General features: G+C 41.2%; 1 protein-coding gene across 6 annotated transcripts in view; it reads right to left on the bottom strand.

Annotated features, from left to right (window-relative positions):
- Nucleotides 1-19,055, bottom strand: part of LEKR1 (leucine, glutamate and lysine rich 1) — a 182,517-nt gene that overhangs the window by 43,376 nt on the left and 120,086 nt on the right. For 4 of the 6 annotated variants that reach the window (XM_070582169.1, XM_070582172.1, XM_070582173.1 and 1 more), the window contains 2 exons: nt 8,331-8,408; nt 7,782-7,985 (listed from right to left, as the gene is read on the bottom strand). In XM_070582169.1, coding sequence (XP_070438270.1) covers nt 7,782-7,985; nt 8,331-8,408 — 282 coding nt within the window. Of the gene's footprint in view, nt 1-7,775; nt 7,986-8,330; nt 8,409-19,055 lie in introns of all 6 variants that reach the window. The other 2 variants (XM_070582168.1, XM_070582171.1) reach the window with 2 other exon arrangements.

Genomic DNA, 19,055 nt, shown 5'->3' with positions numbered 1-19,055 from the left:
CCTCCTTTTCTGACGTGCGAGGGAGGTGTGGCTGTCCGTGGGGCTCTGCCCTGCAATTTCACCAGAGAGTTTGCAAAGAGAACGTTTTGGAGTTGGCATAATAGGCAAATTAGGATCTACTTGCAATCAAGAGTATTTATTTTTAAAACGTTAACTTTTAAATTCTTCTGCCAAAAAGAAAATGAGAATCTAATTTCTCATATACATGCAAAAATCTAGATTCCCTTAATTGGAGTTAAAACCGTAACTGCGAACAAATGTCAAACCATAATGCCAAACGACAGCTTTAAAGTTGGTTTCACGAGTCGTTCTTTTACAGGTGTCTTCACACTGTCAGTCAAAGAGATGGAGTAGATTTTGCCACCACTCCTGCCTCCACAAAAGCTGTAAGTCTGGGATATCAAAAGATGTTTGGCAAGCCTCTTGTTCTGACAGCTGTAGATGGGTAGGAAGTCAGAGAAAGAGCTGAGTCTTGGGAAAAAAAGCCTAACAAGGTTTGTTATTTTAGAATGATATTACTTAGACCATTTCATAATGCTTTAAGCGAACAAGAGAGCATCCAAATGGAATCACTCCACAGACTAATCTACAAGTTTAAGAGTAAAGCAGATAATGTTGAATTCAACAGACACTTACCGAATATCCACATCACCAGCGCAGGGTATAAAAATTAATAAGATACGATGCTGTAAGAGGTTAGCAACCTAAGGAAAAATGAAAGAGAAGGAACTAATACTTTCTGAGCACCTACGACCTACCAGGCACAATACCAGACGCTTTATCATTCACAAGAAGATGGCGATTATTAACATGCCCCTTTTACAGACAAGGAAAATGACCCTGTAAGTGGTCAAGTAAGTTGTCCAAACTTGACCCTGGTCGCGCTGGGATTTGAACCTGTGTTTGCCTAACCCCAAAGTCCGCTTTTATATCCTGAGCCACATCACCACAAGGTGACAGAACCCTGAAAACACTGCTTCTGAATCCCTGTTTATATTCTACACTTCTCATTGCTTCTAGCCTGCATGAAAATATGACAAGCCTCATTAAAATAACTAAACACGAAGCTTCTCTTCTTCTAGAGTGTGTTGTGAAATGTTTTTACTCTATTTTCATTCTAAAGATACAGCTCCACTTCTGCTTTTGCCAAGGCACCGGAGAGTAGAAAACAAAGTCACCATCTTATATCCACTGAGTGACTAGAAGAACCCGGAAAGAGTGGAGGGGTGGCTAAGAAAGGGAAGAGATGGGGAGAGGGGACACAAAGAGGCCACTCTGGGTTTTTCTGCTCTTTGCAGGGCTAGGAGTCCCCTGAAGACTCAGTGTTACAAGATGATAGAGAAAGAGAAGTCACACTGAGAGAAGCTGACAAAACTGGGCCCTTCAAGACAAACGCTGAGGGAATTGTGCAAACTGTAGTGGAGGGAACATGGGTTATAAGGTTAGACACAATGGAGCTTGATTTCTGTCTTTGCCAATTATGTGACCCTGAGCAAGACATTTAGCGTCACTTGACCTATTTCCTCATGTGGAAAATGTGGAAAATGACACCTGCTTCCCAGGTGAGGGCCACAGCTCTGCGAGCCAATGGCTTTGGGCAAATTTGATATGGCTTTCTCTCTGGGTTTGCGAATTTAAAAAAGTGCTTCATCTGGGTGGGAGCTGACCTGGGAACACAGGGCTCGGTGAGGGGGCAGGGGGAATGACATATTTATGCAAGAGAAACGAGCCCCTTCCTCTGTGGCGAGTGGCAAGTGGCAGAGTCCAGGCCGGTTTTCAGGCCCCTCATACCTTCCACTGAGCACCACACAACGGCGCCCGCATCTTGCTCAGGGCAGCGTGAAGACAAGATCAGATCGTGTCCACAGAAGCGCTCAGAGGGCTCCCCAAGACTGAAACCCGTGGGCTGTGTGTGAGAGAGCTTGAGAGGGAGACAGGGGGAGAGATGAGAAAAGGAGGGAGGGGGAGAGAGCGCGCACGAGGAAGCAGGTGTGTTTAAGCGTGGGGTCATGTCATATACAGAAAACGGGAAACTCCATGGACCTCCTGAAATAATTTGCTAGACTTTGTGTATATTTTTCTGGGACGAGGCTTTAGAGCTTTCAAGCAAAAAAAAAAAAAAAAAAAAAAAGAGCAGGAGGAGAGGACCAGGGAATTGACAAAGCAGTTCGTTACGGGTGCGTGGGAGGGGGAATAAGACCCTTCTCTATAACCTAAAAGATGTGCTTCTGCGGAGACAGGGAGCAATTACATCAACCTCATTTAAGATAGATAATACGTACACAGACAGTTACAGACATATAATATTTATTTCACAGAATAATTCAAACATAAGCAACTCGCACCTAACTTTGGTTACAACTAAACTTTTCCTCCCATGACGCGCTTCACTGATCTCATCATGTTATTGGCAGGTAAATCACTAAAACTATGTTTCTGTATTTTTCCTTGGAATTTACCAAGATGGGGCTAACACAGCTCTGAGGGTATGAGAGCGGTCTAAGCAGCTGAGGGTTTCGACAGGATTAGTGAAACTACATAGCGCGTGTGAATTTCGCCAAGCGTTAATGTGGGCAGTCTCCACGCTTAAACACATATGTCCTTATAAGGTGTATCTGTAAGGTGGTCATGGGGAATTCCAAACACATTTTACCGTAGAAATAATCTTTCATGGAAATGGCCTCAGGCCCGCAGACGAGCGCACAGAACCCCGGTAATCCACAGTCCGCCTGCAGCGCTGTTGCAAACGCGCGGTTCTGGGAGTTCAGCCCTGGACAAAGACCTGGCAGCCCAGACGGGAGAGCGGAGGGCTCCCTTTACACAGAATTTAAATAACAGCCATACTTTGCTCTGGCGCTGTCCCCTGTGCCTCGGGCATTCCTCCCCATCCACAAAGGAGACCCCTCTCTCAGCCGCGGTGTGTCTGTGACCCAGCAGGCCAGAACTGCTCCGCCCCAGCGGCTGTGCCCCCCAAGGGTCTACTTTCTTCCTTGCGGAGGAGTCTCTTCTCCAAATGGAGCTTCCTCCATTGAGTGTGGGGCAGTCATGCATTACTAAATAGAGTTCTACTAAGGTATGAATTATTTCTTAGTTATTAACTCTTTTCCTGCTCCAAATTCAGAAGTTTTATTTTTTTTTCTAGGATCAGTCAGTTCTGGCTTTTTTTTTTTTTTTTTGAGGATGATTAGCCCTGCACTAACATCTGCTGCCAATCCTCCTCTTTTCGCTGAGGAAGACTGGCCCTGAGGTAACACCTGTGCCCATCTTCCTCTACTTTTATATGTGGGACGCCTGCCACAGCATGGCTTGAGAAGCCGTGCATAGGTCCACACCCAGGATCCGAACCAGCGAACTGGGGCTGCTGAAGCAGAGCTTGGAAACTTAACCACTGTGCCACCAGGCTGGCCCCCAGTTCTGGCTCTTTACATGTTCTTTTTCTCCTCTTCTGAAACTACATAGCTTCTAAATTGCATGTTTTTCATAACGGTCCCAATGGCAACTTCAGCAGGGGCGGTGGATTTACAAAGCTCTCACTGTCACTGTGAGCACATGTGGTGGCCTGGTTGGTGGATCATTCTATGGCGGTGGTTTGAGATCTTGCTGTGTATCAAATTCCCGGAACCGCCCAGTCCTACTGAACAAGAATCTCTGCAGGTGACATCAAGGGTCTCTATTTTAGAACTTCTCCTGAGCCCAGCTTCTTCTTTTGGAGGGACTTTCACATCTCTAACTGCTTAGGGACACCTCTATGTAGAGGTCCCACCGGGGCTCTGAATCAAAGCTCAAGAGCAAACTTGCCCAACAGAGAGACAGTTTAAGGAGGGAGAGAAAGCAGAGCGAGGAAAGCCAGGTTCCGGCGTGAGCCTTAAAGAATGGCTGCTGCCAGGCCATCGTGGGGGGGAGGGGTGGAGAACTAAAACAGAGAGGGAAGGGGCAGGATAGCAGGTTGCCCCTGCAGCCAAGGGAAGACAAGTGTCAGTGTCACGGAATAGTTAGCCCAGGAACGCAAGGGTGGGTTTGGATATTTTAATTGTTTTTCCAAATTGTTCTGTTCCCTTCTGTTATGCTAAGGAGATGCCATCACCAGCCACCCTGAACCAGACCCAGCCTCACAAGAGCCACGCCTGTGACCTCTGCCTTGTTTTTAATGCGAAGATCTCTCCGGGAGGAGCTTGTTACTTTACTACCATCGCCTGCAGTGTGTGTGGAAGCATGTTTTCCACCTGAGCCTGCACAAGAGGATACTCATCTCTTCCTTCTGAATATTCATCCCCCATGCAAAATAAATGTCCCTGCTGCCCTTTGTCCAGGGAGCCGTGACTCTGGAAGTGATCCCTCATGGGCTCCTATTTGCTGCAAATACACTTTACTTTGTGAGACAACTACTTCTGGTGGAGAGTCTGACTTAACTCACCAGGAGGGAACCCACTTCAGTTTCGGTAACAGAAGTTTTAAGGCAGGTTTGGACGGTGATGTCAAAAGCTTCTGGAAGGTCATTATTCTTCAGGATGTCTTTTTAACTCGGCTTTCACATATCCCCTTGGGCTCAACATAGACTAAACCCTGGCTATTTTGCTGCCATCCACTTGGTACAGACGCTTAAATAACCCAGCAGAAACTGGCAGGTGGTAGGAGCTGAAGATTTTCATTTTTCTCTGTCTCTTAGGCTTAACTATATGCAAAATCCTTTGATTAATATCAAAACTGTAAATGACCTGACTTGCCACACTGCCCGTTGCCCCTTCTCCAGCCAGCCGCAGAATGGTCTTTCTGCAGTGTCACTCCTCTGCTTAAATCCTTTCAATGGTGTCTTTTCATTGCACTGAAAATAATACCCAAACCCTAAAGGCCTGTGAGGCTCTGTGTGAGTTGCCCTCACTCGTCTCCCTCACGCTTGCTCCTCGGGTCACTGCCATTTCCGAGAACTCACCAAGCTCCTTCTTTGCTTGTAAAGCTCTTCCCTGGCTCTTGGCCCGGTGACTTCTACTTGTCTCCCTTTATGCTTCATCTCGGAAGTCACTTTTATGACCACCCTTCCCTAATCAGGCACCCCTTCTACAGTGTCTACCACACACCCCTCATCACAGTCTTTAACTATTCTAGTTAGTTCTCTACTCTGTGTCCCCAGGTACCTAGAACCTGGCATGTAGAAAATGCTCAAAAAATAATTTGTTACCCAAAACAAATCACTCATTCACTCAACAAATATTTATTGAGTGGATACATGTGCCAGACTCTGAGGATACAACAGAGGACAAGTGGCCTAGGACAAAGAAAAAGGACAGTGCTTATGCCTAGGAGTAATCCTATGATAATATGATAACTTACTGGTCCATAAGCACATTTTTATTTTTATCATGTGAGAAACATCACGTCAGTAAATTTAGCGCCGCCAAAGGACTAAGAAACACCATGCCACTTGGACGGACTAACATACAGAGAGCAAAGAAGGAACACGGGCAAGGACGCACGAGGAGAAGAGGGGAGAAGAGGAGGAAGAGGCGGTTCAGGGATCTGTGTATTCTCTGAAAACTGGAAATTCTCCTTCTCAGTCCACACTTAGAACAGAAGGTGAGATTAGACTCACTGCATTTCTAAAACACATCCATATCCAGGTGAGTATGCTACTTCAAAGCAATGCCCCAAGAAAGCTCTGTATTTATTCTAATGATGCTATTAATCCTCAAAACATTCACAAAACTGCCTTCTTCAAATTGAAGCTAAGATAATTTACTAAGCACAGAAAAAAAAAAGAAAACATTTTACTTTATTTTTGAGCCTAAATGGTATTTACCAGATTGATTTCCCATCATATGCACTGGAACCTACTGAGATTGTTGTAAAAATCAAATTCATTCCTAAAGGACAAGCATTCATTATACTGAGGATATTCTAAAACATGTGCACTTAAGCCAATCCTCAGAAAAGAGTTCCAGAAACATTTGAACAGGAGGATCATTTCAATACCCATGAAAGAGATAGTGTTCATCTGGATAAACAAGTAAACCCACTTAATCTGACTTCATTGGAAATGGGTATTCTAGATAACATAGGAATATAAGAATATTGCTCAGATAACCAAAGTTCTAAACAGAAGACTTTTAAAATTTTTATTTATTTCATAGTGCCCTAACACATATGATTCTGCACCTTTTATATAGAGTATATAGCTGATTTTAATCTTTCTGACTCAGGGACATCATCATGGCCATCAGTTATTAACCCATGTTATAAATATAAGGTTATTGACGTGTGTAGGGTTATTTGCCTCTATTACACATTGGGCTAAATTGCAATGCTTTTAAAGTTTTTGTTTGTATTTATAGTTTTTCCTCTCTTCTTCCACATGGTCAATCTTTCAGCTTCTTATTAGTAAGCCTTGCTCTTGCAAATTTCCTGCTTATAAAATTGCTGCTTCTAACATGCTGCGAGTTGAGCAACTGTATCACTGTGAAATGTCAGAGGTGGTGGCATGGAGTGAAGGGTCATGCAAGTACAAGGTCTTTGTGAGAAGCAGGTTATTGGTGTGGCAGAGCAAGGAAGAAATGGAGGGCGGCAGTCAGCCCTACAGCTGTTCATCTTAGTCAACCGAAGAGAAGTAAACATATATCACCCAGGATGGACCCGAGACAAGACTTGTTTCCCTGTGAACTAGACAGCCTTCCTGTTAGCCTCGTGTAGACAGATATGGCCCAGGGCAGAGTGTTGATGAGAAGGCCTGAGACAGTGAATCTAACTGTAAGCTGCCTGCTACCCACTCCCATGGCCCCACTCCCAGACTCCTCCTCTGGGAGCAAATAGCTGCCCTTATAAAGAACTAAAAAAAGACGATAAATCTTCTAAATTAGGAGCATTCAAATGCTTATAAAATGAAAAGAATGAAATAAAAAATAAACTAAAAAATATATAAGAAGAATGAAAAACAAATAGCCCATTGCACCTTCTGTGCACAGAGAATAATATACGACAAAAATTCTTGCCCTTATGGAACTTGTGTTCTTCTGGAATACAATAGTTATACCAATAAATGTAAATGGGATAATATCTTCTATTAAAGACTCCCACATATGATAAAAACCAATAAAAGAAAGACCCCAAATTTATGCTATATATCAGACATGCATTTAAAACAAAAGGACTCAGAAAGAATGAGTAAAGACATACTAGGCAAATGAAAACAAAAAGAAAGAAAGCAGGGATGAGATGTTAAGTATAGATACAGTTAAAGACAAATTAATGGAGCAAAAATATGCAGGAAGCCTAGACGAATATGCTTCTGAGTAGCCTGACACCACCTCAATCCCAGAGGTATTGCTTTGGTGACAACCTTTGCTGGTGGTAAACCTTCAATAAGAGGTGTTAAATAACAAAGACAGAGGAAAAGTAGAAGCCAATAAAGGGAAAAAGTGATATAAAAAGATGTTTTTCCATTGGAAAATGCTAGAATCTACCAATTATTGATCCAGGTGATATTCAGAGTCTAAGTACCACATACGGTCTTTTTGATTCTTTTCAATAAAAATCTAACGCCAAATGCACGTGAGCCCCATCTCTGGTTTCACTAACGCTGGAACTTTAAGCCAGTCATTTAGCCAATGTGGGCTTCAGTTTAATCACCTGTAACATGAGGTGCTGGGAGGCGATAACCTTTCAAGTGAAATATATCTTTAGTCCTGTGATTTCACTGTTATTAAAATATGTAGGACCTTGATATTTCAAATATATATTGCATATTGATTTAAACATAAAATATTGTTGGAAGAAATCATTCTTGCCTGCACCTTTCGCTTTTCAGTGTTGCCACCTGTTCCTTTGTCTGACTCAGAAGAGTTTTGGTTATCTCTAGTTCACTCTCTGCAAGGTTAATTCTTCTTTTCATGTCTTCTTCTTGCCTTTCTTTTGAAGTCAGTTCCTCCTGTAAAGTTTTGTATATTTGTTGACAAGCCACTAAAGAATCTTCTTTTTCTTTAAGCAATCTGGTGTGCCTAAAATGGAATAGAGAAAAAAACCCCACCAATATGCATTAGATACTATATTTTTATGTCTATCAAAGATATGTGAAAATCTCATTTGAAACCAAAGACTATAACCTTAACTTAAAAAAATTAAGAATGCTGAGAAAACGAATACTTCTATGATATTGAAATTTTTCCATCCAGAGAGAAGCAAAATTAATGAACAGCTTTAAGATATTATAAACTCAAATTAGTTATAGCATATGTAAATAATACAATAAGGAAAGCTAAGTACATTTTAAATAAAATGTTATTTAAAATATGGTATCAAATTCAATTACTAAAAATATTAATTAAAAAATTTGCAGTGTATACCGTGACTCAGAAATAACGGATTGAAACTTCAATTTTCTAAGTTCTCTTTGACTGTCATCAGCTTCATTAGATTTATTCCTAAAATGATACAAGAGGTTCAAATATTTTATTCCAAAATAAAGCATAACTGTTTTCCTTTTTGTAAAACATGTTTTCCCCTTATTACTTTTCTTATCTTTATATTCTGTTTGTGATTATATATGCAGATTTCCTTGAAATTATATGTAGTCAAAGGGTTTTTCTTTGCCAAAAAATAACCTAATCTGTTAGTACAACTATATGTGTTTTTCTATATCATTATTTTATTCATCCATAGAAAAGATTTCTTAGCATCTTCATATTATTATTTCTCTACAGAAATAAACATTCAGTCCACTTCTATAATAGCCAAGTAACCTCCTATCAGACTGATCTGCACTTAAGTAAAAAGCCTAAACTTGGGTAACATTTAAAAAAGAAAGAAAAGAAAAGAAAAACCGTTATGTGATGGCATTGGAAAGTGACCCAAGGCAGGAAGATTCTAGACAGAAGTTGACACTTGGAATGAGGTGACAGTATGGGGTCAGGTGTTTTGTTTGTTTGTTCTTAATTAATTTTAAACCTGAGAGCAGGCCTCAGTCTGCACTGTGCAGGGGAACTAAAATTCTGATAGAAAACTGGTAGAAAGCTCAAGTCGTTCTGGCCTGAAGAACGAGAGGACAGTATTTGGGGCAACCTTGGCTGATGGAAAGCAAAGAGTGAACCCTGAATTGGAGAGAGCCAGAGAGAGAGGGAGCCCCAGATACTGCAGATAAACTCTGCCCACATGGCTGGCTGACCCCTGAACTGCATGTGCACAGGCCAGACTCCATGCAGCCTGGTTACAGATAAAAGAACTGAACTGAAATTTGAGCTGTTGCCCTAGAGACAGTTTGCAGTTTGAAATCAATCAAATTAATTGCCTCCTTAAAGCAACACCACCACCATTGCCACCACCACCAGCATTTGGAGAAATATAACAGAATCCAGAATTTCTATAACATAACATTCACGATGTCCAGAATATAATAAAAATTATTTGACACAGGAAGCAATAGAAAAGCATGACCTATTCTCGAGAGAAAAGACAGTTAATGGGGACTGATTCTGAGATGACCCAGATATTGAAATTAAGCAGACAAGGATTGTTGAAGAAGCAGTTATACTTCTGCTCAAAGACATAAAAGAAAATCTACTCTAATTCGTGAAAAGATAATAAATCTCAGCAGAGAAATAGAAACCAATAAAAAGAACCAAATGAAAATTCTAAAAGTGAAATAAACATTTGTCTTCATCTTATATGATTGGGTTTTGTAACGATACTCAAAAAGTTAACATATTAAGGAAGATGAATATTCCAGTTTAAGTTGGTATAGATTGCTCATTAAAAAGTCATTATCTGAATGTACTTTAAAATAGCTTATAAGCTGTACAATGAAATATATTAGATTATCAGTGGATTTGCCTTACTTGCAGAATGACTTTAATTTCTAATAAATAATAATTTATTTGCATCATGAACATGAACAACATTCATTTATTTTTAAACCTTTTTTATTGTAAAATATGACAAAATTGTAAGCTACAGAAATTTGCATAAAACAATCATATAACAAACTGTTATACAGAGAAAATTCTTGTAATACCATCCAGGTCAAAAAATAAAACCTTACCAGCTACCTTAGAAGCTTCATGGCCCCGGTCCCAGTCACAACCAATGCCTTCCTCTACAAAATAACCATCCTCATGAATTTTATGGCAATCACTTTGATTTTCTTTGGAGTTTTATTACCCAAGTTTTATCCCTGAACACTATATTTTACTTTTAGCTTTGTAAAAAGTGTCTTTTAAAAACATGTTTCTTCCTTTATTATCCACTTTTGGTAAAACAGCTTTATTAAAGTACTGTATTGACATACAATAAACTGCACACAATTTGATACATTTGACATATGTATAAGCCCATGAAACCATCACCAAAATCAAGTAGCACATGAGCATCCTGAGAGCCGAGACCTTGGTCTCTCATACCATTCTCATTCAAAGGAACCAGGAGTAGTGAGAGAAATGGCTGGTCCAAGGCTGGGACAGAGTAGGTAGACCTGAAACGTCTTGTTATGCCAAAAAAGCAAGGAAGTGCTTATAGAAGATGATGGAATCTTGTCCCAATACTGCAGGAGCCAGCTTGAAAGGCATCTCACTGGCTAAGCCTAGGACAATCTGTGTACCAAAATAATTAAGCACAATAATAAATTACAAACCATGGAAAAACATAAGAGTTCATGAGTCCATACCAATAATAAATAAGTCAATAAATAATGGGAGGAAGGGAGGCTCTTGCTTAAAACAGAATGCTGAGGGCTGACTAATGAATGAGGAGAGAGGGCTGGAGTGGGAAAAATCATCATTCAGCAATCATGGTGGTAAAGATTGGGTAAGGCAAAAGTCATGAATGGATCCTATACCTAGGGGAAAATTTTGATGAAAAGCAGAATATTTGCATGTAAAGTGTCTCTTACAGGCAGTTAACTAGCTGAAAGGGAACAAAACCCTCAGTAATAATACAGCAGAAAAGCCGAGCAATACCTTAACCAGGTGATCAAAATTAACATCACCAATGAGGGCAGATGATCATGTGCCTCCAGGTGTGATACTCTGAGAAGGGCACATCCCCACCTATGTGGTTTTCTGGCTCAGAGTATATGTAACCCAATCAAGAGAGAACAGCAGAACAATACAAAATGAAAAAATTTTATTTAAAAAAAGCATAAGAGGTTCTGCATTCTACAAAAATGTCAATATCACAAAAAGACAAAGACAGACTAGAAATATTCTAGATTTAAAGAGGCTAAAGAGACATGCCAAGTAGGCTGACCCCATCTGGATCGTGTGCCAGAGGAGAAAACACTATAAAGGCAACTAACAAAACTGGAATACAGATGGTAGATTAAAGTATCATATGTAAATTTATGACACTGATTACTGTGCTTATGTACATATCACTGTCCTGGGGAAAGGCAGGCTGAGTATATAAACATCATGCTGTATGTAACTTATCCTCAAATGAGTCAGGAAAAAACTCTGTGCATGCATGCGTGGTGTGTATGTGTGTGTGTGTGTGTGTGTGTGTGTGTGTGTGTGTGTGTGTGTGTCTGGAGAGAGAGAGAGAAGCAGAGAGAGGAGTAAGGAAGAAAGCAAATGAGTTAAAATGTTAATAATAGGTGAATCTGACTAAAGACTATTTGGATGCTCTTTGTACTATCATTATGTTTACAAATCTTTGTAAGTTTGAAAGTATTTCTAAATAAAACATTAAAAAAGAAGGAATAAGGCAAAGATTGACATGTCATTAGAAAAGTGGGCAGAGGCTCTGCTTGGGTGAGTCGTGGAGGAAAGACTAGAAAGGGTCAAATATTCAGGGGACAATTTTTCATCCATTAAGCTAGTAATTTTCTTTTTTTTAGTTATAATACCCAGTATAAGCCAAAAAGTGGAGAAATGGATGTTTACCAACACTGTTGAGATTATAAATCAGTATAATCTTATTGGAGGGCAATGAGGTTTTATGCATTAAAGGCCTTAAAATTATGCAAGTATGATTCTGGCAAAAATTATCCTAAGGAAAGAATTGTGTATAAGTAGCAAAATTTATCTATATGAATTTCAAAGTAACTTACTTATAAAAGTGAAAAATTTGCAAATTCTAAAAAACGAGTGATTAATAAATAAGTTATGGTTCATCCACAGATAGGGATATTACATAGCCATGTAATAATTATCTATACATGTATCTTGTAATGCTATCAGAAAATGTCCAGGATCTATCACGAAGTGAAAATATGTTAAGAAATATACATTACTGGAAAAACGGACTATAAGGATATATCAAAATATAACTATGATGTTCTTTTTTGTGTATTCGTGTATTTTCTAAGTTTTATACATTTGCTTTGAAATCAAACAAAAATATTACTTTTAAAAATGCTTTGAGATTCAGCAGCCCCATCACAACTTTCACTCTGTGTTCAGACTCTCACACATACTTTTCCAAATCAAGAGGCAGGGACAGCAGAACTCCTTTTAGTGGTTATTTTACTAACTATGTGGACAATTAATCTTGGCTGCAATTTTTTAAAAGAAAGCCTGCTCCTTAGGGAGCCTACCATCCCGAGAACTCCCTTCGGCAGGGTCAGCTCCCACCCCGATGCCAGTTGCCCCGCTCTTTCTATGGTCTACCCTCCCTGCCCAACCTTATCTTCCCTTCATTAGAATGGAGGACTTGGAAGGAACAGAAAGGATGCCTACATCTCTTCAAACACTGCATTCCTTCTTTCACTCTCAGAAAATAGTGTTAATCCTTTCTCTTCAACCACTTTGAATAAGCCTTCAGAAAGGCCCCTGCTGCTTCTGCCAATCAAAGCAAAGGAAAGAAGATGAAATAATTGGATTTCCCCCCTAATTTGAAAGGCAAGGGTCCATACCATTCCACTGCTGTATATGAAATAGCCATTCTCAAACCACCTACGTGATGTTTCCACTTTACTGTCGAAAAGACATCTCAAATCTAACAGATCAAAAGCATTGTTTTTTATTTCCCTCACCCCCATATCTATTTTTTTTTACAGATTTTCCCGCTTCAATAAATGGCACCAATGCAATAATGACACTAATAGGTAACACCTTATCTGTCTCATGCTACCCTCAAAGCAGCCCTTATTCCTTGTTACAGTTGAGGAAACTGAGACCAGAGAGAGAAGCCCAGGGGCCATCTCTCCTACCCAGCAGAGCTGGATTTGAAGCCCAGCAGTCTGGAGCTGAGGTCTAGGCCCCTAGTCACTGTCATCTAGTGACGCTCAACTGTCTACCTTGATGCCTAAAAAGCCCAAACCCCATCCTTTCTTCTTTCCTTTCCCTTCCAGTCCCCTTCCTCCCCAGCCACGTCTACTCCATTAGTACCTCCCGTCTGATTTACCCCCGACATACATTTCTCTCCATCGCCGCACTATAGCCTTACATCAAGCCAGTCCCTTCTCACTTGCGTGAGTGCACAGCTTCCCACCTCGTCTCCCCGATTGCTGCTGTACTCCCACTCCAGTCCATCCTCTGTGGAGCAGCCAGGCTGACCTTTTAGAACAAATCAAATCAGTTCACTCTCTTGCCAAAATCCTCCAATAGTTTCTCATTGCCCTCTGCATAAATCCAAAATCCTCAGTAGGTTCTGGACACGCTAGTGTATTAATTTCTTATTGCTACTGTAATAAATTACCACAAATTGTGGTTTAAAACAACACAAATCTATTCTCTTGTGGTTCTAAGGTAAAAAGTCCTAAAATCAAGATGCCATGAGGGCTGTGTTCCTTCTGGCAGCTCCAGGGAAGAATCTGTTTTCTTGCCTTTTCCAGCTTCTAGAGACCCTCTGCACTCCTTGGCTTGCGGCCCCTTCTTCCCTCTTCAAGTCATACCACCCCAACCTCTGCTTCCATCCTCACGTCCACTTTTGTGACTTCGACCCTCCTGCTTTCCTCTTACTGGGACCTTTGCGATTACATTAGGCCTGCTTGAATAATCCAAGATAATCTCCCCATCTCAAAGCCGTTAATTTAATCACATGTGCAAAGTCCTTTCTGCCATGTAGGTGACACACTCACAGCTCCCACGGATTAGGACGTGAAAATCTTTGGGAGCCGTTATTCTGTCTACCACTACTGGCCTTCTTCCTCCTTCTCTAACCTGTAAAACTCACTCCCAGGAACTGACGACCTCGACCTCGTCTCCCTGCTTCCAGGTGTGAGTGTGTTAGCAGTGCCACCTCCTCCTTGTCACTCAGAACTTAACTCAGGCCATCTGCTCAGGGATGCTGCTCTATCAAAAGCCTGCTTTACATTTCCGCAGCACTTACACCACCTGAAATTATCTAAACAGCTCTAGGAGCTGTCAGTCTGGTTCCTCCAATATCTAGTGCCTGCATCCCCAGCCACGGCACAAGGCCGCTCCATAAGCATCTGCACTGCATGGATGAGTGAAGTAAATTATCCTGTTCCATCTAGGGTCATGTGAAAAGTGGATCAAGCTCTGACACTGGAATGCCACCAAGCCACCTGCTTGCCAGGCAAAAGTTCTCATGAATGGCCAGGGAGATAAGAAGAAAATCAGGAGAACGTTATATCTCAGCAGGCAAGGCTGGAGGCAGCCTGTCCCCAGACAGATTGGTCAGCCGTGTCGGATGTTGCTGAGAGGTCGAGAGCTTACACAGCAGTGATTTATGATGGTCACAGGCTGACTGTGGCTCAAAGTATTAGTCAAATGGCAGGGGGCGGGGGGGGGACCGCTAATAAAATTAAATTGTAAGTAGATTATAAAGGTCCCTAAGTTCCAAAATGTATTTTATATAACCACTTTAGACATATTCATTAGTAATTCACAAATTATAAATCATTTCAAGTGATTTTTGTTCTTTTTATTATATACATGACAATAAAGACATTCACACTGTAAGCTATTTAAGCAATAATAAGTATACAGAGTAAATGAGTCTCTACACCCCTCCCTCTTCCAGAGGGAGCTGTTGTAATCCTACCAGTTGTTTATTCAATGCATTTAAATCCATATAGATCTGTGTACATTCATATGTATTTTTAACATGAATGGAACCATTTTTCTGATCATATTTTTAATCGCTCAAATTCCTAACAGCTTCTTTTTCACAACAGCTTGTTCTTCTTTTATAGTTACAATCCTGGACACACTTTGGAGGATACCTTAACTTTTAAAATTGATCTCACTTCTTCTGCTTGCTGTTTGACAGTTTCCTTGGCTGTCAAGTCTTCCTGTGTGAGTTCAGAGGCATTCTGGGGGAAGGGGCCACAGGAGGTTCTTCTCACACACCTGGTCATCTTCGGCTGGGTGTTCCTCCTCAGCCTGAAGAGTCTTTGTTTACTTGTCTGCTCTGCTGTTTCTTTCTGCCCTAGGTTGTTTTGGAAGGTTGTGATGAAGGCGCGGGGTATGGTGGGGGCACTGGAGGTTTGTCTTGGGGAGTGGGGACCCCTGCCTCTGCTGGAGTTCAGCAGCTGCCAGGCTCCCTGGCTCCAGTCCTCGTACTCCTTGCTCTATTCTGGGTGTGGATGCCTCGCCACCGCGGCTTCACGCAAGGGCCTGTTGATCCAGGGGCCTTGGGGAGGGGCCAGCGCCTTCCTTGTTCCCAATGTGATTCCACAGAGTGGGCGTCGCTGGACCACTTGCACCAGAATCACATGAGGAGGGCGCTAAAAATGCACATTGCTTGGAGCCACCGCACACCCAAATGTAAAAGCAGAAGATCTGTGGGAATGGAGCCCAGAAAGTGATGTTGGGGTTGGGTCTGTGGGGAGCTCAGGCTGTAGCACCGTTTCAGTAAGCTCTCCAGGATCCTTCTGCAGACTGGAGTCTGAGAACCACCATTCTGACCACTTGTCAGATCGCACTCCCTGCTCTTTGTGTTACCCGACTCCAAGCGAGGTCCTGCCTGTCACACACCCGCGACACAAGTGATTTTCCTCTAATTTATTCCTGCGTAACGTTCACACTTTCTATTATCTTTCCTGTGCATTCTCTTTCGGGAATTCCTAAAAATTTCCCACCATCTATAGCAGTCTTTCTTGTTATTCTTATTTATCTATGTTTATCCTGATATAAATATGAATGTATTATATATAAAAAATATATGTAATATATATGAAAGTAGATTTCTAAGCTATATATATATTTAAAAGTAATAAAGTTGCATTTTATAACATCCATATTTTTTATTATTTCAGGAAGGTCTTCTCTAAATTGATCTAGATATTATACACAAATAAAATTTGTAGAAAATCTCATCGTTAACTTCTCAGAGCATCATTGCCACTCTACCTGTCCAGGAAAGCGTGCTGGTTACCTTCTAGACAGGCACTGCAGCTTCCTTTCCGGCCGTGAGGTCGCTGTTGCCACCTGTTCTCGGGACAAATCCTGCTGGGTCTGCGCTGACTGTTGCAGTCCCGTTCCCCTTGCCACTGGTTCATCTGGGAGGGGGTGTGTAAAGAGCTCTAGCCAAAGAGCTGTAAGGAGAGGGCTGTCTGGTGGCTTCTGGGAAGTTTTTTTCTCACGTCTAAGGAGACACCAGAAAAACAGGCCCTTCCTGCCTCCGGGATGGTTCCCTTTGGCTGTGGTACCTGGAGCTGCAGCCACCCCTGATTACAAGGGACTCAGCCTGGGGTGAAGTCGAGCTGAGGGCAGCAGGGCGAGACAGAAGGAACTCAAGATGCCCTGTGACACTGTGAGCCCCGGATCCGCGAAGCCTGAAACCACTCTACCTCTGTTTCTCGGAGCTCAATGCATCCTAAAGGATAAAATCTCTGTTTCCAAATACATAGCAAGTTCCTATAAACTGTGGAAAATATTTTCCCACCAACCTTAGGGAAACAGGAACCTCAGGTTTATCTATTTAAAAACTGCCTACCCCCCTTAAGTAAAAATCCACAAAATTTATATCCAAGCATTTACAAATCTTTAAACAAAAGAATTATCTCAAGTTGGATAGGTGAAATTCTCTATCCTCCAACCTCCACAAAGGGGGAGGATTAAAAATTTAAAGAAACCTGATTTCATAGCACCTTCCAATATCTGGAAGTTCAAAAAGGTTTGGGTATATATAGTAAATCTACAATTTATTAACAAATTTATGTCAAAATATTTTAGTGAATTATTTTGACTTCAAACTTAATTTATAATGAAACAATGGCCAAGTAACAAATCTGGTTTTAACCTACAAATGAAATAGCACTTGCATACTACTGGGCACCTCCTGAGCTCTGACCCTAAAGCCACCCTACTCAACTTGGTCCCAGCAGTGAGGGCGGGCTGACGCAGCAGAGGTGGGAGAGCTCGGTACAGGCAGCACCGAGAAACGTCGCCAGCAGTTGGGGCCATGTAAGTGGTTCTACCCGCCATAGCTCAAATTTTCTAAAAGTGAATACTCTGCCCATTTTCCACCTTTCAGAAGTGCTTATACAGGCAGGAAGCACCAGTTCTATACACTGAAACAGCAGCGTCAGCATCTGTGCAAGTGTATAGCGATTCCCTCCAGGTGATCCACTTGATGGGCTTGAGTGAGGTGGTATATTCTCCCTCCAACTCCAGTCTACTCTGACTCTCATCATTTCTCAGCACTTATAAATTATGTTAAAAATATAATTACCAAAAGCATCACAAAGGCAGCCTCCTTGTATATACAGAGGATTCTGTGCAAACTTATTCACTAAAACTCAATTCATGTCACAGCCACTGCGTGTTATTCCTTTTCCTCAGTGTGCATATTTCTGTATGTAGCTTCTCTCCTAACCTGCCAGGGCTCCACTCCACACGCTGAGTCTTGGCACGTCCACACATTCCCTTTTAGCTGAGTCGGGGGTCAGCTACCTCCCAGTCTTGGACTGCCCTCCTCACTTCCTGAGCTCCAAGAGGCTGAAGTTGCCAGGGAGCTGTGGTTGATTAGGCTGCTTTCCACATGAGACATCTGCACGGCCGAAGCCCTCCTTGATGTCATTAGAGGGTGGGGAACGGTGAGTTCTCTCTGGTTGTTGCCATCTTGTTTCTCTTTGTCATATTTCTTCTCACCCAGAAAGTCACTTCCTGCGCCCAGTGAGTCATTCAAGGTCCCCCTCACTCATTCCCTCAACCCCAGCTGTCATACACTGACAGATGAACTATTGTATTTACTGTGCTATTAACCACAGTGTTATATAGCACCAATATTTCACTTTTCTTGTATTTCCAAAACAATTTGTTTTAAACATCTTATTTTTCCTCCCCAAAGCCAACCAGTACATAGTTACATATTTTTAGTTGTGGGTCCTTCTAGTTGTGGCATGTGGGACGCCACCTCAACATGGCTTGATGAGCAGTGCCATGTCCGCACCCAGGATCTGAACTGGGGAAACTCTGGGCCACCGAAGCAGAGTGTGTGAACTTAACTACTCAGCCACGGGGCCGGCCCCTCGAAAACAAATTATTTTGCTACAAGTAATCCAAGTATACAGTAATTTGATAGGGCATTTTCGGAACTTGTTCTTCCTTATGTTGTTGACAATTTTATTAAACACGTTCTTAGGAGTACGTCCATGGTCAACACAAAATTTGGTTGGTAGGCATTCTAAATATTTATATTTCTAATGAGGTTCAGCCTTCTAAAATATAGCAACTGAAAACCAGAGCTACCAGACTGTATACCGTAGAATAAAAGAATTTACTCACTTTTCGAAGATTATGTAAATTCTATTTTAGTGCAATAATTATGGATGTACTATATCCTGTAAAGTAATTTTTTAAATCTCTGAAATAAATTATTTTTAAAAGAAATAATCCTCTGGATATTTTACAAGGGCACTTTATCATTTTTTTCCAATATTTTCTTTCTCACTTATATAAAGCATAAGTACTCCGGCATTTCGAAGATACTCAACTATCTTTTTGAACCTAAAACTGTAATTTTAAGAAACGACTTCAAAGTTGTTTCTTCTGGACAGATAGTAAAGAGAAAACAATAAAAGAAGAAGTTCAGAGAATATTTCACATTAAGTTACACATTTGAACAACCAGGAAAAGCTTTAATACACGGACAGGTAAGTTTCTTACTGAGGGAAAGAAACATTTCATATATTTAAAAATATTCACAGGTCCTTCAACATACAATCT

This window comes from Equus przewalskii, chromosome 18, assembly GCF_037783145.1.
Source record: "Equus przewalskii isolate Varuska chromosome 18, EquPr2, whole genome shotgun sequence".
Classification (NCBI taxonomy): Eukaryota; Metazoa; Chordata; class Mammalia; order Perissodactyla; family Equidae; genus Equus; species Equus przewalskii.
This window is presented reverse-complemented; position numbering and strand designations above follow the sequence as displayed.